Genomic DNA, 24,269 nt, shown 5'->3' on the forward strand with positions numbered 1-24,269 from the left:
TTTTGTTAAAGGAGAAAAGCCTATCGATATTATTGTTGTTTGAGGAGACTCTTCACATGTGAAGCTTGGATATGTGAGGTATGCGGAGAGAGCAATTGTGCCCAAACCACTCAGTGGCCACGTGTCAAATGTTTGCAGACGGGAGAAGTATGCTATTGAAGAATCTATGAAGGGAAAATGTTGCAACTGTGGTGGGGATCGTACTATAAACTTCCTTGAGTGCCCTGTTAGGGTGAAAGAGGTCACGGTGTTGTTGTGGAAAATTCTTACACAAGGACACTCGAAGTCAATCTTAAAAGATTCATTGTTTATTGTCAGCACGCTGGAGAGGTTCCAACCAACTCAATGCACCATAGTGCACATGTCAATTGGGAGCTCTGCCTGGGCAGACCCAGCAGTTGTCTTATATACGGCAATACACAGACAAGTTATATTTGCATGATTTAGCATAATTAATTAATCATTACCATTTTGTTCTATTCATGTGACCGACCAATACTGTTTCATAACATGTGACAGACCAACATCTCACGAGACTTCTCCTCTCTAAGCTGAGACCTTGAAACCAAGATATCGTTCGTTCGTTCTCAAAACAATGTCTGTGTGTATAGCCAAATTGCAGCTACTGATAGTTGATTTGTACAGTCAGCCACTTGCATGAACACAGACATTGGTTTATAGAACAGCGCATGAATAGAACACAGAAATGTGTTATAAGAAAAGCACAAACATTAAAATTCCCATTACAGTGTCGAGGATCTGCGTTGTACAGCAGATCTCCTATGTGGTGGCGGTGAAGAGAGTCGAAGGGGCAAGAGGCCATAGTGCTGAAAAAGATATGGTGGTGGATGCACCACAACCAATTGCAAATGTTTTTACGTCAATCAAGAGATCTGGATACACTCATTGTGAAAGGTGAATTTTGTAGCATTTATAGCCAGAGTTATTATTTGTACTTCACATCATTGTATCTGCAGCCAAAACGTTTTTGGGCTCCAAGACTTCACGGCAGAAGCACTGGAAGGACTACTGTTGCCAGAAAATGTCCCACCCTCACAGGATCTTTCTGACCCTGAATCAAATTTTAAAGCATGTTGATTTAGTTTAGTTAAACTTTTTTGGGGCGGTTTGTATGAATATTTTTACCCCTTTTTTTCCCTTTTTGGAGTCTTTGTTATCCACCTGCACAGTAGGTGGCGTAATGCACATCCAATCGTTGCAAACGCCATTATGCCAGAGAAGAAGATGCCTTGCTGGAGTGAGGCGCGCAAGGGACGATACATATTCTAGTCGATTTTGTTCGTGTTATGGAAAAACGTAAACTTCATCTAAGAAATGTGTTACCTGAATGCTTTTGTCTTTTACGATGGATTCACCTGCTGCAGTTTTTTTCCGGTGACTTAGCGAGATAGTTTAAAAAAACTAGTTGATTTCCAGGAATATTTATGCAATATAACTGCTGTGACGAAGAAATTAGCTAGTAACGTTAGCTAGCTAACCTTGCTTCTTGTTAGCTAGGTAACGGGCAGATAAGGAATTATTTCTGCAATTGTTGTTGGCTAGTCTGTACCTAGCCGGTTAAACAATCTAGAACTGGGGACCACAATCCAAAAAGTCAAGGAAAGTCGCTTGTCGAAGAGTTGTTGAGTCCTCCGTTCTCGGCAGGGTGTCCCACACACACACAGTCAGCAGTCAAGCCGGGAGAAAAACACCCCAGCTGCTAGCTACCTGGTAGCTACCACCACAACGGGCCTTGTTGCTGAGGCGACAATGCTTGAAATAATGTCTGAACACCAAGGTACGTTAAGTGTCAGTTCACATAGTAAATTGATATAGAGTTGTTTTCAAGCTAGCGGACATTGTTGGTTTTGTTCAAGCCTCCCAGTAAAGCAACTGTTGGTTGTTCAATCGCAATGTTAGTTGGTTAACGTTAGCTAATACGTCGCTATAGTTAACTAACATTAACTGTCAGGTAGCTAGATTGACTTAATCTGTATCAAACAGTCAACGTATATTACCTTGCAGAGTTTGATGATAAACTGTGCGTTTTTATGCAGTAACGATAGATAGCGTAGCTAGTTAACGTTTGCTTAACCATGGCATTGATGTGGCTAATGTAAAATAACCGCTGGCAAGCTAACGGTAACTAGCTAGCAAGCACAGCGTTCTAACAAAATGGGGCATAATGACTTTTGTTTTGCCAGTCCACGAACATGTCTTCAACAACTATCAGTTTTTGTTTGTTAGATTGCTACAGTAACTAGTAAACTAGTTAGTTAGCTAGATGCTGCTAGGTTGCTAGCCAAGTTCAAAATTCGGGGTTGAGCCGGCTCCTCATGCCAGCTGCTAAAGCTGGCTCACAATGCATGGATGGCATGGTTCAAGTTTGTTCGCTAACGTTATCCAACCTACTGTAGCCAGCTAGTTACGACTCAACATGTTCCACCCCAAGCACAATATAACAGTCTTGAATTTGTCTTTGCATCTCTATTTAAGTTTTTGACCCATTGTAAAAAAAAATATATATATATAAAGACAACATTGTTGGCGGTAACGTTAGCTAGCTGGCTAACATCGTTACTGGCGAGCAGCGAAGGTATTCACTCGTTTAAGACAACTAGCTAACATTGTTAGCTAGCAAACTAAACAGGCAGTACCCTTGTCTGGTTCAGTTTTTCATTGCATTAGCAAGCTAACTAGTTGTTCCTATATTCTCTCGATACATCTCTAGGCCGAACACAAATAGACACAGTGGAGAGTGAGGTTATTATAACCTGAAAATTGAATTGTACTTTGAAGTAATGGATACTTTAAAAAAAATCCAAATGACTGTATAAAATGTAAACAGTTTATAGCTAGTATAGTAATTGTTTTTTCTTATACAGATTCGTTATTGAAGTGCAAAACGGAGACTCTGGTAAGTAGACTTCCGGTGTGATCAATTTCACCTCCCCCTTAACATGAGTATTCTATTTGGTGATGCATGTACGAGTTATTAGCTTTATTCATGTATGTGTGGAGCTCATTCATGTTTTGTTTTATCTCTTTAGCCTCCAGAGAGGAGAAAGAGGACCGTCGAAGACTTTAACAAGTTCTGCAACTTTGTCTTGGCATATGCAGGCTATATCCCCAATCCTAAAGAGGTAGGTTAACTAGGCACATTTCAACTGGCACTTAAAATTAGAGCCAAATTGAAGATGGCTCGAGAGAAACCCGGGCCAGCACAGCCCAGTTTTACAACTGGTGCCAGTTCAATTAGAATTGGGGCTGGTGACGCCATTACTATGCAACCACCAGCTGATCACTAGTGGATGATTACACCACGTTTAGCTAGCTCGTCTGAGCTTGTTGCTGTTTGCTAGCACGTGGACAAGCGGTACTGCGATAGTCATACATGACACGAATTACCACCATAGCTGGATCCTTCATTCATTTTTGCACTACACAATACACTTGTGACAAGTCAGCCTTCGAATGCTAGCTGCTAGCTACATAACGCTGTCTAGCAAATAAGAGTTGAAACACGCTAGCTAGCAAGCTAACGTGAGCTAGCAGGAATTTTAGCTGGCCAGGTCGTATTGAAAGCAAGCTATCAAACCCGTGGTCTGGTTTCCTTGGTTAGCTACCTAATAATCCAATGTCATAGCAAACAAAGTAGGAATTTAGCTAGCTAGCTAGCTAGCTAATCTGTTATGCTAGCGACGACGCTAACCCTTTAGCTAGCTAACTAACGTTAGAAAGCTAAATACATGTCTGAGTCTGTCTGGCACTGGCAGGAGTATGTGGTAACGTAAGTTACAGCATGGTGAGGGCGAATTAAATTATTCAACATCTTGCTAGCTAGCAACATGACATTTCTAATTTCTGGAGGAAGTGAAAACTCAAATCGAGCTAGCCTACCTAGGCAAGCTCAACCCGGGTTGACTTGTGTAGACTGGACACATGCCATTTTAAACAATGCTTTTTTCTGATAACTAGTTTATTGCATCCGCCGTGGAGCCCAGTTTCATAATATGACCATATGTCCCAGCTGCTTGCCGTAGTTTTGAAGTAATCGTGAAAAAACAGGCCTTATTTTATGGCATTTTTCACCCCGCCTTATCCTATTAGTTCTATTGAGCACCAACTCGCCTTATGTACGTTCTATTACCAGTTTGTTTTACGTCACAATGCCTGCTTCGCTATTGTTGACAATGAGACCTCCCCACGTTGTTTGTAGTTAAAATGTAAACAAAAAACGGCTCATGGAACTCTGAGGGTCGTCCCATTGTTTACTATAGGGAAATACGGGTATGTCTGTCTATTTTGTCAAATATCTCGCAATGTGTGTATGTATATATATATATATATATATATATATTTTTTCGAATTGGATACCATTTTAATCAGGATCAATCTCTTTCTAATTACATAAGGTTGGGCAGCGTACTCTGCTATCATCGATCTCTAGACCAGGAATAGTCAAAAGTTGATTCCCCCCTACTTCTCGTTATGCAGACATAAGCACACTTGGCACCATCCAAGGTGCGAATGTTTACATTCTACATGAGTTGTTTTTCAGTTTCGTCCTAAGAACAGATTGTAGTGGTAAAATAAAAAGGGATACATTTGTTGGTGCCATTTAGGCGAAATTGAATTCTAAGCGTCACTCCAGTCAAAACAGCCTCTGCGAATGTTCGATTCCATTCATTAGCTATGGGCTCGCGCTAGTGTTCCAGTTTAGGCAACGTTCTTTTGCCATTTTTCAGCCTTGGGTGAATTTTGACTCTTTCTATTGTCCAGCCTATTAAGTGCCAATGGAAACTATAGAGTAGCAAGGGCAAACCTGTTTTGGTGATTTTACGGCATATCATCAAAATAAACATCACAGCACATTTTTGTACTCATTCAGCAGTTTTTACCTGATTTAAGTACAATACCATTATAAATTAATGTTTAAAGTTCCATTTATATTCCTAAAGCATACATTGAAAATTATGCTGTCTCTGCTTCCTGTTGAAAATGCATATTGATAAATAGCCCGATGTCAAACAGTTTGTGTCCAAATCAATAACCAATATGCAGTATATGCAGTAATAAAATGTACTATCTACACATGTTCAACAATAGTAATCATATGACTTCTTTATATTTAAAGAGCACCTTATAAGCTGCATACGCACCCAAAACCCTTGACAAATGGCAATAAATCACTCATCGATTGGGGGTGGGTGGGGGGGGTGTATGCATTGTTGAAACTACCACTACTCAAAAACCATATGGAAACTGGAGATATTTTTGACCTAACTGACCACCCTCAGGACCGTCAACTACATTTTTGAATGTTGTATTTTGATGCCAGGATCACCCAAACTGAAAGAGAAATGCATCACTGTTTTGTCAATCACTCATCGATTATTACGTTGAAATCAATTGCCAGGGGGGCTAGGGAAGGTTGCAGATCCTGTTAACTAAAACGGCTCAAAAACCAAATGCAATCACTGGTTAGAGGACAATTTGTAGAAGACTGCTCGCTACATTTTAAAGTGTTGCATTTTTATTAAGTTGGTCACCGACACGGTAAGTGTAACGCAACACTTTATGTTAATCACTTCCATCGATATCAAGCTGAAATCAGTAGAAAGGGGCAAATGTTTGGTGTGCAGCGGAGTTTAAACTAACACTATTCAAAGGCCACACAGGAACTTGGATTTACCTAATACATGGTTGGTTAGATTCGAACTTAAAGGCATATACAGTTTAAGTCAGAAGTTTACATGCACCTTAGCCAAATACATTTAAACTCAGTTTTTCACAATTCCTGATATTTAATCCTAGTAAAAAAAATCCCTGTTTTAAAACAGTTAAGATCACCACTTTAGTGCCTTGTTGTGAACACGATGCATGGTTTTATTCTGTACAGGCTTCCTTTTTACTGTCAATTATGTTAGTATTGTGGAGTAACTACAATGTTGATTGTAGTGACTGGGTGTATTGCTACACCATCCAAAGTGTAATAACTTCACTACGTTTTTTTAAAAACTCACTGTTCGATTGAGGGACCTTACAAATAACTGTGGGGTACAGAGATGAGGTAGTCATTAAAAAATCATGTTAAACCACTTGACTTTTTAAACTGATTTAGGCTTGCCAAAACAAAGGGATTAAAATACTTATTGATTCAAGGTGTTTCAGTTTTCCATTTGTAATTTATTTGTATAAAAACAAAAACAAATTATATAAGGTGGTATTGTGTGTAGGCCAAAGAATTTTTTTTATCCATTTAAAATTCAGGCTTTAATACAACGAAGTGTGGGAAAAGTCAAGGGGTGTGAATACTTTCTGAAAGCACGTGTTTTATTCTTTAGTCTAAGATGTTGGAGGGGGATGCTAAGCTGACATGGAATTGTTTTAAGATAATTATACTATGGATAATTTAGCTATTTGATGTTGAATTTTAGGACCCCTTTACATCTAAAAATGTACTTATTTGATAAAATATCTATTTTTGCCTTTACTATTAAAGCCCATAAACTCCCCCCAAAAATGACCCCCTTCTCCCCTATTTCGTGGTATCCAATTGGTAGTTAGTCTTGTCTCATCGCTGCGCCTCCCGTACGGACTCAGGAGAGGCGACGGTCGAGAGCCGTGCATCCTCCGAAACACAACCCAGCCAAGCCTCACTTCGTGACACAACGCCCACTTATCCCGGTAGCCAGCTGCTCCAATGTGTCAGAGGAAACAACACCGTACACCTGGCGACTGTGTCAGCGTGCATTGCACCCGGACCACCACAGGAGTCGCTAGAGCGTGATGGGGTAAGAACATCCCTGCCGGCCAAACCCTCCCCTAACCTGGGCGACGCTGGGCCAATTGTGCGCTGTCTTATGGGTCTCCCGGTCGCGGCCTGCTGCGACAGTCTGGACCGAACCAGGATCTCTAGTGGCACAGCTAGCACTGCGATGCGGTGCCTTAGACCACTGTGCCACTTGGGAGGTCCAGCCCACAGAAACTCATTGAATAACACAATCTTAAATGGCAAAAAGGACAGTAAAAAAAGGAAACAAGGTTTCGACGTGTCTGTCCTAAATCTAGGAGATATTTAAAAAACGGAGAGAAATAAGTCTTGACATTCGTAGAGCAAAATGGAGAATCTCCCCTTTCTACAGTGGGGTCCCATTTAGTTTGTAGCCCAAACGGTTCGGACGCTACCAAACAGAAGTTGGCACATCGATGGTGGACTTCAGACGAGTCTCCTGATGCTTGTGAGGGTCGTAGAGCAAAACGGAGAACACCTTCGTGTTCATGAGTCTCCCTTATCCATAGCTGTCGTAATAGTTTGAACACTACAGACGTTTACACAAGCAGACGCTTACATTTAAAAAAATATATATATATGTGTGTGAGATGTATATAATTGTATTTATTTTTTGGTGGATGTCTCATGGTCTGACAAACACCGCTCTGCAGCCTTTAACCGCAGATGCGGAAGTGCGACACTGGCTGAAGAGGTGGATTGAGACTCATCCAATGCAATAAACAATATCTCTAGCTTATACTGACTGATTTTGATGGAAAATTTTATGTAGCACAGATTGGTGTACTGGTGTGTCAATCAACTCTAGGGGGTTAAGTAACATTTATAACCCTATGCATCAAGTATTGTTTGTCCTATACTGTTTTTTTTCCCTCATTGGTCTTTCTCTACATCTGTGGCTGTGTAGGAAGGTCCGTGGTCGCCAGCGTCCTCCAGCTCCCCACACAGCTCAGGGGCATCGGGGGAAAGTGGAAGCGGCGGCAGCTCTGGGGGCCCCAGCTGGGGAGACGGAGGCAATGACCTGCACACCATCCACACGTTTGTCCACAAGGCTCGTGCCAACAAGGGCAAGAGCATGCGCCACATGCACTCGGACAGCTCCCTGCTGGACAAGATGCGGCTGAAAGACTCTTTGTACGACAGCCAGGCTGCCAGCAAGGCAGAGCGCAAGAAGGACAAAAAGCTCAAAAAGTTGTCATTGGGTTCCGCCATTGGTGGTGCGGCTGACAGCGGGAGCAGTGGCGGTGAGAAGAGGGCTCGCATCAAGCGCAGCAAAAATCCCAAGCAGCCCAAAGCCCTCAAGAAGCTTAAGAGCTCGGCCACCCAAAGCGAGACAGACTCTGAGACCGGCCACGCCCACCCCGGGGAGCGCTCGGTCCAAGAGCACAGTGTCTCCTCCCCAGGAATGCAGGGGCTGGCCAAGATGCAGGCAGGGATGCAGGGGCTGGCCAAGATGCAGGCGGAGGATTCCAACCGGGACGCAGAGATAAGTTCGAGCGAAGGTGAGACATGGATAGCCGACGAGGACATCATGGTGGAGTCAGGTAAGCGATTTCATACTGACCACGCTATGGACAAGAAAGCACAAATATTTTTGTTGCTGTAAAAGTGTGTGCCCTGTCATTTCCATCAAAAAAGCCTCATCACTTCAGTGTATGGCTACTGTTTCCTGGCAATATGCTTTGCTGCTTGGCTTACAATGGATCGATATTAGTGCACTGACCTGTTCCCTGAGGTCTAAACAAGAGGCCCAGACCAGGTTTGCATTTATTGGACATAAATAAGGGAAAATTAGGTATTTAATTTGAATCTGCTTGGTAACAATAGGTACTTTATTGCATTTATGAGTCACTGAGGAATAATTCATGGGTAATAATTATGTAATGCTGTTGTTTCTGCTGTTTCTACGTAGTTCCTTAGTAAACACCAAGTAATTAGGGGGCCATAATTTATAACCTCTGTAAACAAACAGTTGAAGAGCTTTTTCTTTTTGAAAACCTTTGCCCCTGTAAGGTGCCCACTGAACCCATCCCTGCTTGTCCCACTATGAGATGCCCCTCTTACCTCTCTTCTCCCTCCTTCCCCGCCCAGGTGATGACTCTTGGGACTTGATCACCTGTTACTGCGGCAAGCCATTTGCGGGGCGACCGATGATCGAGTGCAACCAGTGCGGAGTGTGGGTCCATCTGTCATGCGCCAAGATCAAGAAGTCCAACGTCCCTGACATCTTTTACTGCCACAAGTGCAGGGACACGCGACGGTCGGGGCCAAAGAAAGACCCCTAAAGATGGAGGGGTGAGAGGGACTATATCCCTCTTATATCCCTTTTCAATGTACCCTTTTTTTCTGTGTACTATTACAACCAAGTTCTTTTCTGCGATGCCAACAGCTGATTGTAAACCCTCATCTGGACGGCAACTGTATTGTTAGTATTTTCTAGGTGTTTTTTTGACAATCACCATCCTCACTTATTCATGTAGGTTCTTTGTCACGTTCTGCCTCTGTGAAAACTGTACTAAAACAGGAAGACATTGGAAGGAGATCGCTTTATTATCTGTAACATACAAATAGACACCCTTTTGTTCAGTAGTCTTACTAAATTGGGACTGGCTTACTTTTTTTTCATTGAAATGCTAAGGCAACCATACAGATCCATTTCCTGGCTTTCATATTAAGGTCATAGCATAAGGTGCATGACAAGGTATAGATAATTATTTATTTAGGACATTTGATGGGCTGCTTTTCTGTCTGTCAACGTTCAAAGAAAAAAGCTAGTATTTTATAATGGTACATCCACTTTTGTCAGACCCTAACCAGTGTTAAATGCGACTGCCACACCAGAAAAGAAACATGTTTATTTTTGTCCATAAGTTTCTCTTTTTAGGTCTAGAAAGGGTGTCTTTCGTGTTGAGATTTTTTTTGTTGCTACTTTTTTCTCATGTACGCTTTCAATTTGGCATTTGTTTATTAGTTTCTGTCTATTACACTCGGTACCGCTTACCACATTAAGCCCCTATAAGATTTCTCATTAGAGGTTTTCTGACTCAATCAATAGCATATAAAATTTGAAATGTTCAATCTATTCCATAGAAATATGCACAAACTTGTGCTACAACAGTGCACTAAAAGTCAAGCCGAAACCAAACACCCCTTTTTTGTGGTTATTTCATTTGAAAGTTAATTGCTTTTGGCAATTGCTAATACACTAACTTATAAACTAAGGGCTGTGCTGTAAAGTTTTTCGATCCAGCCCATAACCAGTAAATATTTTTTGCTTTATTCACCCTTTTTTTTTTTAAAGCATTTTTTTTATTAACTGGTGCAGAATAAACTTTGAGGAGTGGGTCAACATCTGCTACATCAGCACTTGATTACTTTGAGTTCCCTCCGCATGACAATGGAATACCATGACTACCCTTTGGTTGCGGTTTGACTTGGCGACAGACTTCAAATTCCTCCAATGCTTGTTCTGTGCTTTAAAAAAAAAAAAAAATCACATTTGTGCGTTTAGTTTTTCATTAGAGACTTCTGGTTTGGGTGATTGTTGTAAACTGTCGTGACGGAAAAAGTTGGAGCCACTTCACATTGTAGAAGTGGCTTGAACATCTTTTTGCATGAATGGTTGTAAAATATATATTTTGTATTTCTTTCATGTTATCATTTTTTTTGTTTAAAAGTTTTCAGAAAACGCTAGTTGAGATTTGCTTCCAAATCAGAGAACATACAAATCCCTCACCCTCATAATTCTCATTCGTGAAACAAAGTAGACTGTTTGTATTGTACAGAAAAGTAAGTTGATATCACCAGAGTCGTGGCAGGTCCTTTTATGTTGGTTGGTTTTACCTTGCTTTTTTTGTTGGTGGGAGAGTCATGTTTAGTCCCCAAAAAGCAAATGCACTCTCTCTACCACCCTTCCCTTCAATTCTCTGTATATACCCTGTTCTTCGATAACTGTACATATGTGAAAGTGAAAAGAGAGGGGAAAAAAGCCAAGCAAATGTTATATTTTCGGCCTCTGGTATTGTTTTTCTTTAACTGTAGCTTGAAAAATAAAACTTCTTTTTTGGGGATCACCTGTGTTCTCTTGTTTTCCCAATATATGTGACTTAGGTAAATATGGTAAATATAAGGAATGCACTAGAGGGTGATCAGTCCCTAACGTCTAAGCAGGTTAATACAGCATCTTAAATGTAAATAAATATTAACATGCTTTCAAACATATTTGTGGGAATTCATCTTTACAAAACAACCAACTAACATTCACAATGAATTCTGATTTGAACCGTAAAGTTAGCATTGAATGAGTGGAGATAATTCAGTAATATATTCCCAGTAGTCTTCTGGTTCATCCTGCAACACAAATGGATACAAATAAGCCAGTTCACCAGTAAAGGATGGTCAGTCCTCCCTGTTCTGTATTCTCACCTTTCTGCTCTGCTGGTTGGATGTAAGGGTGCTTCCAATAGAATCCAGAGGCATTGTTGCCTTCCTCCTGGAGTGACAGACAAATCAAAGAGAAAGATATTAAATAATTCGGACTGGACTTGTTTAATGGCTAAAGTGATGTACATTTCACAGCACTGCAATATTGTTACACTTACATCAGTGGCTACTCCTGGTCTCAATGTTACATTATCGCCCACTCCTCGATTGTCTCACCTCTTGTCCTTGGGTTTGCCGTGATGATGGATGGAGATATATTCCATGGGGTCAGGGACGTGTTACCGAGGGGCGTTGAAGGTGGCCGACTTGGAACGGCATTCTTCCCAATCCCGGGTTGTCTTCCAGTGGGGAAAGGAAGGTGAGCTCAGACAGGTGTGGAAAGAACTCTTGGTCTAGACAATTCACATCCTGAGGAGACAGAGGGAGGACATGTTCAATCACACCGCATGCAATAACGATAGTTCATATAATACTATTGATCTACACTGAGTGTACAAAACAATAGGAACAATCCACTTCAATCAGTGTAAATGAAGGGGAGGAGACGGGTTAAAGAAGGATTTTTAAGCATTGACACAACAGACATGGATTGTGTATATGTGCCATTCAGAGGGTGAATGGGTAAAGTTTAAGTGGCTTTGAACGGGGTATGGTAGTAGGTGCTAGGCACACCGGGTTCAGTGTGTCAACAGCTTCCTGTGTATCAAGAATGGTCCACCACCCAAAGGACATCCAGCCAACTTGACACAACTGTGGGAAGCATTGGAGTCGACATGGTTCAGCATCCCTGTGGAACGCTTTAAACACATTGTGATATTTAACAATTGATCAACTTCTTATAGAGGATGACTGTCATTCTACTGTTGACTTGATGAGTTGCTGAATAAGTAACACAATCAAAATATACTGAAATAGCTCACATTCTGATATCATCCAAAAACATACTAGTTGGAAAAACACACAGTCAACGAAAGGAGGGCTACCAAAGGTGTACTTGTTGTTAAAAGTGAATTTGTGGAATTTCTTTCCTTCTTAATGTGTTTGAGCCAATCAGTTGTGTTGTGACAAGGTAGGGGTGGTGTATTGAAGAAAACCCTGTTTGGTAAAGACCATGTCTATATAATGGCAAGATCTGCTCAAAGAAGCAAAGAGAAATGACACTCCATCATTAATTTAAGACACGAAGATCAGTCAATACAGAAAATATCAAGAACTTTGAAAGTTTCTTCAAGTGCAGTCACAAAAACCATCAAGCGCTATGATGAAACTGTCTCTCATGAAGACCGCCACAGGAAAGGAAGACCCAAAGTTACCTTTGCTGCAGAGGATAAACTCAGTTACCAGCCTCAGAAATTGCAGCCCAAATACATTTTTTACAGAGTTCAAGTAACTGACACATCTCGACATCAACTGTTCAGATGAGACTGTGTGAATCAGGCCTTCATGGTCGAATTGCTGCAAAGAAACCATTACTACAGGACACCAATAATAACAAGAGACTTGCTTGGGCCAAGAAACACGAGCAATGGACATTCAACTGGTGGAAATCTGTGCTTTGGTCTGATGAGTCCAAATTTGAGATTTATGGTTCTAACCGCCGGGTCTTTGTGAGACGCGGAGTAGGTGAACGGATGATCTCTGCATGTGTGGTTCCCACCAAGAAGCATGGAGGAGGTGTGATGGTGCTTTAATGGTGACACTGTCTGTGATTTATTTAGAATTCAAGGCACACTTAACCAGCATGGCTACCACAGCATTCTGCAGCGATACGCCATCCCATCTGGTTTGCACTTATCATTTGTTTTTCAACAGGACAATGACCCAACATACCTCCAGGCTGTGTAAGGGATATTTGACAAAGAAGGAGAGTGATGGGGTGCTGCATCAGTTGACCTGGCCTCCACAATCACCCGACCTCAACCCAATTGAGATGGCTTGGAATGTATCAGAACTCAGGATAATACTCAGATGCAGACAGCTAGAGTCACAGATGTTTATTGACCCAAACAGGGGGCATGCAAAAGACAGGTCAAAGGCAGGCAGAGGTCCATAATCCAGGGCAGAGTCAATAAGGTACAGAACAGCAGACAGGCTCGGGGTCAGGACAGGCAGAGGTTCGTAAACGGGTCAGAGTCAGGCAGGTACAGAACGGCAGGCAGGCTCGGGGTCAGGGCAGGCAGAATGGTCAGAACCGGGGAAACTAGGAAACAGAACTTGAGCAAGCAGGGAGATGGGAAAACACGCTGGTAAGACAAGATGAACTGGCAACATAAAGACAGAGAACACAGGTATAAATACACTGGGGATAATGAGGAAGATGGGCGACACCTAGAGGGGGGTGGAGACAAGCACAAAGACAGGTGAAACAGATCAGGGTGTGACAAGATGAGTTGGACCGCAGAGTGAAGGAAAAACAGCCAACAAGTGATCAGCATATGTGGGAACTCCTTCAAGAACATTTGGAAAGCATTCCGCTGGTTGAGAGAATGCCAAGAGTGTGCAAAGCTGTCATCAAGACTAAGGGTGGCTACTTTGAAGAATCTAAAATGTAACATCTAATTTGATTTGTTTAACACTTTTTTTGGTTACTACATGATTCCATATGTGTTATTTCAACGTTTTTTATGCCTTCATTATTATTCTACAATGTAGAAAATAGTAAAATAAAGAAAAACCCTTGAATTAATAGGTGTTAACTTTTGACTGGTACTGTATAACATTCTATTAGTTGCAATAAATTTGAATACAGAGTTGTTTTGAGGATCAGTTCATAAACCATGTGCCATGGAATTGGTACATCGGAAATCTCTTCCCAACTATTTTGTAATCTATATGGGACAGGTATGCATTTTTGGTCCTTCAACAAAACTGGTATACTTTTCTATTTATCAACATTTTCTTTAGGCAATTTTGGTCTTTAATGCTGGGCCGACAGACAAGTTCCTTACTTTCTCCCCTTTCCTCTTCCATTTTTGCGATAATGCTGCAACTAGTTGGTTGTATTTTTGAGTAGAGCAGACATTTCCGCATTTTGTTAGTGACATAACTTCACCAGTCCTATTTATGATATAATTTACATTACTTCTTACTAGTGATGTTTTTATTGTTTTAGAAACATTACAAAGCATGCTCATCAATTTTTTTGTGTTTTGTTGCAGTAATTTGAGCAACAAAATATATATTTTGTACGGTAAAAATTTAGAATGGTTTGGTAGATATTTAAATCTACCAACCACAGTGGCTGGTGGACCAAAAAGTAAATGTTATGTCCTGTTCTCAATCCTAGACCATAAGCCATCACCTGGTCAGTACTGTGTACAAGTGTGGCTTCAGAAGACAGACAGACAGACGGACAGAGACAGTGAGTGATAGCATCAGGTCAGTCTATGCTGTGTGTGTGGCCAACTGGAAAACCTGACGACCTTGTCTCGCTTAATTTCAGCATCGGATTGTGACCTCCAACCACGCACACACTCATACACAGAAATATGAAACAATGGGAAGATAGTGAACGAGGGAGGGAGATAGAGGAGGGGGCCAAAGGGCCTTGCATGGAGTGTACAAAAGGTCTGACAGATTTTCACTTTTCCTCTTTTCCCGCCGATGTCCCAATTATTTATATTCTGGGGCCGCTAGAACCACCAAACATAGACTCTAGAACCAGTGCTGATTGATCTCCATGCAAAAATAAACTGACGGCCCTGCCTACTGAATGTGGTCCCTGATAGGCCCGCCTGGTAGTCTGTCAACAGGGGCAGAGACTAGATAGGCCGCGCTGATTACCTTACTTATCACAGAGCTATGGAGACACAACGTGGGGCATTGCTTGTCATTACCAGTGTGTCTATGTGTGTATGTGGTTGATCCGTGCTCGACTCAGATCACCTCTTCCACCCAAATGTCCGTGTGTGTGTTTTACTGTAAGTGTGTGTCCAGCATGACTTCCCCATGCTTCCCCACCCCCTGTCTGCTGCTCTATAAGTATCCTGCATGACAGTGTGTGCCAAATTTAGACCAAGGGCTGATATATTACAGAGCATGCATGTCTCTGCTCTCAATATCACTGATGATGAAATCCAAGATGAGTCAACATGAGACAAAGTATTACTGGACATTATTATTATACAAAATAACTAATATGTTCTAGGTAATAGGCCAACTACAGTATTTAGGCTACATACAGTGCCTTCGGAAAGTATCAGACCCCTTGACTTTTTCCACATTTTGTTACGTTACAGCCTTATTGTTTCCATTGATCATCCTTGAGATGTTCCTACAACTTGATTGAAGTCCACCTGTGGTAGATCCAATTGATTTGACATGATTTGGAAAGGGATACGCCTGTCTATGTAAGGTCCCACAGTTGACAGTGCATGTCAGAGCAAAAACCTTCCAGAAGGACAACCATCTCTGCAGCACTCCACCCATCAGGCCTTTATGGTAGAGTGGCCAGACAGAAGCTACTCCTCAGTAAAAGGAACATGACAGCCCACTTGGAGTTTGCCAAAAGGCACCTAAAGACTCTCAGACCATAAGAAACAAGATTCTCTGTTCTGATGAAATCAAGATGAAACTCTTTGGCCTGAATGCCAAGCGAAGGAAACCTGTCATCATCCCTATGGTGAAGCATGGTGGTGGCAGCATCATGGTGTGGAGGTGTTTTTCAGCGGCAGGGACTGGGAGACTAGTCAGGATCGAGGCAAAGATGAATAGAGCAAAGTAAAGATGGATCCTTGATGAAAACCTGCTCCAGAGTGCTCAGGACCTCAGACTGGAGCGAAGGTTCACCTTCCAACAGGACAACAACCCTAAGCACACAGCCAAGACAACGCAGAAGTGGCTTAGGGACAAGTCTCTGAATGTCCAGGAACCCGATCGAACATCTCTGGAGAGACCTGAAAATAGCTGTGCAGCAACGCTCCCCATCCAACCTGACAGAGCTTGAGAGGATCTGCAGAGAAGAATGGGAGAAACTCCCCAAATATAGGTGTGCCAAGCTTGTAGCATCATACCCAAGAAGCCTCAAAGCTGTAATTGCTGCCAAAGGTCCTTCAACAAAGTACTGAGTAAAGGGTCTGAGTACTTATGTAAATGTGATATTTCTGTTTTTTTATGTTTCTTAAATTAGCAAATAAATTCAAATAACCTGTTTTTGCTTTGTCATTAAGGGGTATTTGTCTGTAGATTGATGAGGGAAAAAAACAATTTAATACATTTTAGAATAAGGCTGTAACGTAACAAAATGTGGAAAAGGGCAAGGGGTCTGAATACTTTCCAAATGCACTGTATAAACCCTGGATTGCTGATGCTATGTATTGCCATTGAGAGGCTTTGAAGCCACCGGTCGGCCCTCCGGTCGGCCCTGCTCCTACTGGCACTCCCCAGTAGGAGCAGTCCTCAATCGGAATGAATGTTATTCTACAGTATTTCAATTAAATGTTTCAAGTACGAAATTACATGTATTTAAGTATTTGTATTGTTGTAGTGGAGACCGTAACATTAGCAATCCCTAAAAAAGTATACTTTAAGTCAAATGTTTTAATATATTTTGTCATTTTTTATTTGTATGTTTAGCTCACAAAATATCATTTAAAACTATGCATGTATAAATCATTGAGTCAACTGCTCAGTGGATGTAAGATTTAACAGCCCTTAAATAAGTCGACATCGTCCTCTTGTGGATGGATATTCCTTCGACGTCAAAGTTCCAAAAAATAACATGACGTAGTAGGCTAATGAAAACCATGAAAGCCTGTTGAAATGTAACAACTACACGTCGACTTAATTTTGATAGGATTCTGAAGGAATAAAATTGCTTTCGCTGTAAAAAATTGACCTATGAGGATTCGCACTACCGTACATTTTAGTTAGCTCTGGTCCAGGGCTACATCATAGCAGCTTTCGAAGAGAGTCGCCATAACGTTGAACTTTACAGTGCGCATTAATACAGATGTGCACTTCAGAAAATATTATTGGCTGCTGAAATTTGTCGGGCCGTTCACAGTGTAATTTCTATCACATAGAAGTATTCACCTATATTTAACTACCCTCTTGTCTTAAATTCCGTAAACCTGTGTATCCACAATTAGATAAATCTTGTGACAGCCAGTAAAGGGGCGGAGATATTGCACAAACTACACCGAAATGACAGCAACGCTTGTAGGTTTCGTATGATACAAAGACAGTTGTTTAGCCGATCGTTTATTTTACGCCTGCTACGTTAGTTTACTGATAGGCAAATAAGACTGTCAAAGCAAGTAGGATTCTTCACATTCTCCTCGGTTCTTCTGGCCAAGAACCACCAAACAACAAGCAATTCCTTTTTGGTTTAAGGAAAGGTAAGAGATTCCTGCCATCTTCCTTCCATTACTTTCACGAAACTAAAGAAAACAGACAGCAACAGGCCAGAAAAAGTTGTTAGTTATTCAACATGATTGAAAACATTAGGTCACAATTTTTTCTTTAGAGTTTGTGGTGATATTGAGCAGTGGGAAATCTAGCCTATTTTACAGTGTTTCTTTATGGGTGCTTAGTAAAATATGAATATATTATCCTGTTATAGGCTATTCAAGATTATTTACCCATCCCCCTTGAATGAGCACAGTGAGGTATGATCAAAGATGGTGGGTAAATTAAGATAGTTTACCATAACAAAAAGGTCAGTTCTGGTCCCATAGACACCAATGCAAGAACCGCTGGGTCTGGTCTACTTAGTTCATTGACTTTCATTGAACCAGAAAACAACAACGAGTGGGTTGTCGCTTCCTTTTCTGTCTCAGGTATGATGACAAGAAACAAACACACAGAGAGGATTGGTAGGGCTCGGAATTCAAGGTTATTGTGCTTGGAATATATACTCTGAATCATCTAAAACCATGTTTATAAAATGGTTGCTTTGGATCCTGGATTACTGTATTGTGAAAATAACTAGTTAACTCAATGTATGTGACTGGAATAATATACAAAGTGGAAAATACCTGACCCCTGACTTAGCTCACAGCTCCCACATCCTCTATACATCTCAAAGCAAAAGAAAATGAAAGACTTATTTGCTTATTGGGTATGCTGTATTGTGTATCAAACAATTCGCATAACCACATGCATTGATGCATGTTTTAGATTTTATGTTGGATAATATGAAAGGAGACAGTTTGATTTTATAGCTGTCTTGTTTTGGACTGGTGGACATGTTTTAGTGTCATTCTCCCTCTCATTCACAACTACCCTGCTCTCTCTGCTCTGTTCTTTTACAGCCCATGACCACTGACCATTTTATTTTTGTCTCCATAGAGACTACGGGAGTGGACAAGAGAGGAAGTCCTGCTAGCCACTGTGCGTCCACTAACTAAGACATCATGTCAGCCCCAGGTAAATGTCTTCTACACCACTGTTGATTTAGATATTATACTGGGGTTGCTGTTTTCCCCTTGGTATTTCACCACTAGGATTTGTATAATGCTATTATTCCAATGTATTCGAGTTAAGAATTTTTAACCAGAGCTTGGCATGTAAAAGGCTGAATATGTTGATGTAAGCTTTGAAGATTATTTGGATAATGATGTGGAAAATGAGCTCGGACCATGTTTGACTGATTTTAAAGAACCTTTCTTCCTTGCAGTTTCCATTGAATGAGTGGTGCAGTGTTTGGGAATCCGTTGGTGTTTATCAATATGGCCCTCCTTTTGTTATGCAAACAGTTATTTCCTTAATGCACATCTCCAATGCACATCATGAGCATTAATAACCCCAGTTCAAGCTCCCCACATATTTGCATCCATAACTCCATATACATGTGTAGATCTTTGTCAATATGAATATATTTATGATACCCACTGTATGTATTTCCTCCTATAGGTTACCCATCCCCTCACCAGGGTCCTGGAAGTTACTCCACGGCCCCCTACCCTGTTCCTCCTGGTGGGTATGGTGACCCTAACCATGCTCCCCCACCGGTTGGCTTCCATATGGGCTACAACCACCAACAACCCCACCCAGGCCAGCCTGTGATGTACCAGCCTGTGCCCATGCCCGAATACGGGGTACCTCAAATGGGCCCCAGCCCAGGCTATGGTGGTCCCATGCCTGGGCCTGAGTACGGTGCACCTCAGATGGGCCCCAGCCCAGGCTATGGTGGTCCCATGCCTGGGCCCAGATACGGTGCACCTCAGATGGGCCCCAGCCCAGGGTATGGTGGTCCCATGCCTGGGCCTGAATACGGTGCACCTAACTCGGGCCCTCCTGCAGCCATCTCCCCAGCCCCTGCAGCAGTTGTGCCTGTTGGAGTTCCACCTGGTCTGGAGTACCTAACACAGGTAGGTTTGCTTGGGAAGAGTAGCACAACAGGCTGTCAAATACACTTTCACAAACATCATCTGTTATCACTGTGTAATGTTGGTGTTTTTCTTCCATGCGCTCTCTTTCTCCATATCTCTCATACTCTGTTCTGCATTTCAGATTGACCAGATCCTTATACACCAAAAAGTGGAGTTGCTGGAAGGTGATCTTGCTAGTCTTATCTGAGTACAGAGAGAACAGAAGTAAAGGCATTGTAAAAATCGATAAATCATGAGGAGAAAGTGACCAGCACCAAACGACTGTTTTCCTGTTTACGTTCCTGCGTTTCTGTCCTCTCACCTTCCCCACCATCCCCTCTTCCTTCTCCTCCCTCCGTTCCCCTCTCCTCAGCGTTCATTGGCTTTGAGACAAACAACCAGTACGAGATCAAGAACAGCCTGGGTCAGAAGATCTACAAGGCCAAGGAGAAGAATGACTGCTGCACACGCAACTGCTGCGGCGCCCTGCGTAGCTTCGACATGAAGATCAAGGACAACACGGACCGCGAGGTCATCCGCTTCATACGACCCTACCGCTGTGCCTCCTGCTGGTTTCCCTGCTGCCTGCAAGAGGTACGATGGGGTGCTGAACCCTGAGTCAAAGCAGTCAAATATTTGTCTATGTAAACGGGACCCAAATCAGGAAAAAAAACATAAAACCATCATATTGAGTCTTAATGTGTTAGAGGAGGAGTAAAGGGACAGGTCACCTAAAATGCAATTGGTTTATTTACCCTCAAATTAGTATTAGCATTGCCATACAACTCTGTATGAATTACAAATGAATGATGCTAATGTTAATGCTGGTAATAAATGCATGCAAACTGTTGTACTGCAAGCCATTTTGGACTGTCCTACCAACTCCCTAGACTGTGCTTTGTAAAGAGTCATGAATGACACTTAATGGTCCTTTGTCAGTCTGAACCCTCTCCCAGACGGTCTTGATCTGGTGCCATCACTTCACCTTTATGCTCTCTCTATTGACTCACGTTTGCTGGCAGGCTGCCTACCGTATAGAGGCCTTCACGGGTCCAAACAGTTGGCCCCATACCTAAATGGACCTTGGGCTTTTCCATCCGGATCCAATATGCATATATAAAATGTTTTAAATATAGCGAGAGACCTGTTCTAAACTCACCTGGGGACAACTAGACAATTTTTAAGATACTTTATTAACCAGAGCTGATAAAGCGCAAGGTAGCGAGAGGTGTGCTCTAGCACGGGCTGTGCTGTATGTGTCTAGTCTACTTTGAACGTGATCGAGTAACATGGGGAACAGGGAGGAGAGACTAGAGACAGCAACCAACCAAGCCGACTCGTGCTATAGTAGACTAATAGCTGCTATAGCTAGGTTATTTATCGTCCAATATGATTACGTAGTACCTGTCTTGACTGCATCAAACCGGGGGAAGCTAGTTAACCAAGCTATCTAGCTAGCTAGGCTAATTGAAGCTGCATGAGCTTTCTCGTCCTACACAGTTACAAACAACAACTCCATTCAGAATATAAAGAAGCAGCCTACCTGTTGGCTCTTGGTTGTTGTAGCCTATCCTTCTCCTTTAACTTTTAATTCCATCTTCCATTGATTAGATATCTCCTAACTTTTGCTGCACACGGAGGCTCTGTGACTAGCCCATTGTCGCTTTGATGACTTACAGTATGATTGGCCAACAACAACAAGCTACACGCGCCACTCTCGTGAAAAGCAAATAGCAGCAGCATAAGTGGTACAATTTCTCTCTCTATCTACTGCAGCAGTTGCGCTCGGATCTGTATAGGTCCTTCTGGACAGGTCAGTTAAAATTACACATGCCAGAGACCCATGACAATCCTACCTGTGTTGTTATTTAGAATTCTGAATTCTGGATCTGGAACCGCTCGTGTCCCGGATTGGGTCTCGGGTATTTGGGTACAGGTGGATTCGTGAAGACCTCCACTACAGTACATTCCCATGAGACGTGAACGTCCCTTATGACTGCAGTTTCACACATTAGTTCAGCATCTATGGAGACATAGGCCCGCAGTTACCATGTGAAGCATATTACCTTTGTCATGATAGTGATTGCGACGCCAATGCACTCATCAAATTAGTGCAATATTACCTGCGGAAGCGAGATCTGCAGTAATCCAAGCACATGCTATTTAAAGCCACAGTGTACGGACCGAAGTTTGATTTTAAACATGGTCAAATACCTTTCAAATTTTGTGTGTGTCCCTCAGCTCGAGGTCCAAGCCCCGCCTGGCACCACCATAGGTTATGTGTCCCAGGACTGGAACCCCTGCGTGCCCAAGTTCTCCATCAAGGGGGCCAACAAGGAGACTGTAATGAAGCTGGAGGGACCCTGCTTTGCCTGCAACTGCTGCGGGGACGTCAACTTCAAGGTGAGGGGTGATAAACCGAGGGTGAAAGCGCTGGTCCAATGTGAAGCCAATTTTGAGTTTTCGCTTTCTTTGGGTGAAATCAGTTGATAACCGTCCTATTTAACTAGAACAAACCTAATCTTTGACTTTTCTTTTAGACCAGAAAAGATTGGTTAAGTTGAGCTTTTATTGTCTACACACCCATCCAGTCCTTTCAGAAGTAGTGATGAGGTGCAGCGGCCAGAAATCTTTGTCTCTGACCCATGTGTTTTGCTGCCCCCTCGTAGCTGACGGGAAAAGATGGAGGCAAGTCCATCGGCCGCATCAGTAAACAGTGGAGTGGCCTGATAAAGGAGGTCTTCACCGACACGGACAACTTTGGCATCCAGTTCCCCATGGACCTGGACGTCAAGATGAAGGCCGTGCTCATGGGCACCTGTTTCCTCATCGTGAGTCCATCCATCTGTTTAAATAAAGATATATTAAAGAAAATGTTAGATTTTTCTAATTCCAGAGCTTTGCAGGCGTAAAGCCTAAAACTGAGCTGATAAGATGGGCAGTCGTTGGAGGAAATTTAGTTGACATTTCTTTCCTCTTCACAGGATTTCATGTTCTTCGAGAAGGTTGGCAACGCAAAACAGCGCAACACCGTCTTTTCATAACGTAGGAAAGGGGAGAGAAAGAAAGACTGAGCCCTTGAGTCAATGCAGTCTGTTTTTCCGATCCTGTTCGGAACCTCCACTTTTTTCAGAATCTATAAGAAACTCCTTCCTTATTCAAAAGCTTAGAGGACACTGTCATTCCGTGCCAATCCCAGAAGTCTTTGTGTGAAACACAACATGAGGCCTTAACTGATGATGAGCTTACATTTGAGCCAAAATGCCCTCTCTGGACTGTTTCTGTGTATCCATCCAAATGTAAGAATCAGTAACTGGTCTATGACACATAGGCTTTAGTTCTCTTTCATGGGTTTCTCCACTCTCTGCATGGAATGTGTTTATCTACGGTATGTTTTGTCATATCTATATTTTCAATTTGTTTTCTATAACATTGATGTGGGGTTCAGAACACTAGGCTTAATGGAAAAATTCCAGTTTTATATTTAACCTAACTTTACACATTCTTTGCGATTTCTGTTTTGTCCGTGTGCAATGGTATATTTTACATCAACATGTTATTTGTAAGCCAAATGTATACACTAATCTATCTGAACTGCACCAGCCATCAAACTATTACTGTAGAAATCTAGGTAATTTCATGATTAGTCTAGTACTTTTAAAGAGATTTATAGGATTAACACTTGCAATACACTACTATAGTAACTGTAGAAGCTGTGGTCGTATTAGCTGCTTTATTAGATTTTGTAAAATGACCATGTACACTACCATTCAAAAGTTTGGGGTCACTTAGAAATGTCCTTGTTTTTAAAAGAAAAGCATTTTTTTTTTTGTCCATTTAAAATAGCATCAAATGGATCAGAAATACATTGTTGTAAATGACTATTGTAGCTGGAAATGTCAGATGTTGTAATGGAATATCTAGGCGTACAGAGGCCCATTATCAGCAACCATCACTCCTGTGTTCCAATGGCACGTTGTGTTAGCTAATCCAAGTTGATCATTTTAAAAGGCTAATTGATCATTAGAAAACCATTTTGCAATTATGTTAGCACAGCTGAAAACTGTTGTGCTGATTTACAGAAGCAATAAAACTGGCGTTCTTTAGACTAGTTGAGTATCTGGAGCGTCAGCATTTGTGGGTTCGATTACAGGCTCAAAATGGCCAGAAACAAAGAACTTTCTTCTGAAACTCGTCAGTCTATTCTTTTGAACGGTAGTGTACATAAACATACAAAGTACACCTGTATTATGATTTATGGTGAAAACTAGAGTAGTTTGAGGGACCATTAATGGGAGAAGACTAATTCTGACTTGGAATGCTTGTACTACATTTACAGGCTAATGAAATATGGGATATTTGTAGATGGATATGTTTATGTACTCTGAAGTGCTCCTTGTCTTGTCCCATGCTGTATGTGAGACTCTTCTATTGTTTGTTGCCATAAAGAAGAATATACTACAGTATAGGACAAGGCAATTTTTTCCCTGCCTCTTTCTCTTGACTATTTCTGCATTGAAGCTGTGTTTACAGTGCACTGTTCATGGTCTGTGCTGGAGCTCTGGGGACTGACTCAGTTTTTCCTCCCTCACTCTCGCCCTCCCTCATTCCTCCTTCCTCTAAAGATGGGAGTAAACCATAGGGTTGGATCTGTGCCAATAGACAACAAGTAAAACTGAGTGGTAGAGTTGAGGCACTGAAAGAGGAAAATAATATAG

At 41.9% G+C, this 24,269-nt stretch overlaps 2 protein-coding genes across 2 annotated transcripts; both read left to right on the forward strand.

The window, feature by feature from the left end:
* The first annotated feature begins 1,254 nt into the window (after positions 1-1,254).
* On the forward strand, positions 1,255-10,866 carry LOC120030390 (PHD finger protein 23B-like). Its single transcript, XM_038975780.1, has 5 exons — positions 1,255-1,798; positions 2,886-2,917; positions 3,051-3,143; positions 7,704-8,340; positions 8,888-10,866. The coding sequence occupies exons 1-5, from the start codon at positions 1,771-1,773 to the stop codon at positions 9,079-9,081; spliced, it is 984 nt and encodes a 327-aa protein (XP_038831708.1). The 5' UTR covers positions 1,255-1,770; the 3' UTR covers positions 9,082-10,866.
* A 6,266-nt stretch (positions 10,867-17,132) lies between these two features.
* LOC120030358 (phospholipid scramblase 2-like) lies at positions 17,133-23,049 on the forward strand. Its single transcript, XM_038975740.1, has 8 exons — positions 17,133-17,577; positions 18,530-18,607; positions 19,094-19,551; positions 19,694-19,736; positions 19,925-20,145; positions 21,793-21,954; positions 22,221-22,382; positions 22,536-23,049. The coding sequence occupies exons 2-8, from the start codon at positions 18,595-18,597 to the stop codon at positions 22,593-22,595; spliced, it is 1,119 nt and encodes a 372-aa protein (XP_038831668.1). The 5' UTR covers positions 17,133-17,577; positions 18,530-18,594; the 3' UTR covers positions 22,596-23,049.
* The last annotated feature ends 1,220 nt before the right edge of the window (positions 23,050-24,269 follow it).

Source organism: Salvelinus namaycush, chromosome 36 (assembly GCF_016432855.1).
Source record: "Salvelinus namaycush isolate Seneca chromosome 36, SaNama_1.0, whole genome shotgun sequence".
In the NCBI taxonomy this organism is placed as follows: domain Eukaryota; kingdom Metazoa; phylum Chordata; class Actinopteri; order Salmoniformes; family Salmonidae; genus Salvelinus; species Salvelinus namaycush.

Bases quoted from the DNA above. Each gene is read 5' to 3' on its own strand.
- LOC120030358 (XM_038975740.1), top strand. The intron at 19,552-19,693 runs GTAGGTTTGCTT...TCTGCATTTCAG, and splicing joins GTCTGGAGTACCTAACACAG to ATTGACCAGATCCTTATACA. The intron at 21,955-22,220 runs GTGAGGGGTGAT...GCCCCCTCGTAG, and splicing joins GCGGGGACGTCAACTTCAAG to CTGACGGGAAAAGATGGAGG.
- LOC120030390 (XM_038975780.1), top strand. From the start codon at position 1,771: ATGCTTGAAATAATGTCTGAACACCAAG. The intron at 3,144-7,703 runs GTAGGTTAACTA...GTGGCTGTGTAG, and splicing joins ATATCCCCAATCCTAAAGAG to GAAGGTCCGTGGTCGCCAGC. The intron at 8,341-8,887 runs GTAAGCGATTTC...TTCCCCGCCCAG, and splicing joins GGACATCATGGTGGAGTCAG to GTGATGACTCTTGGGACTTG.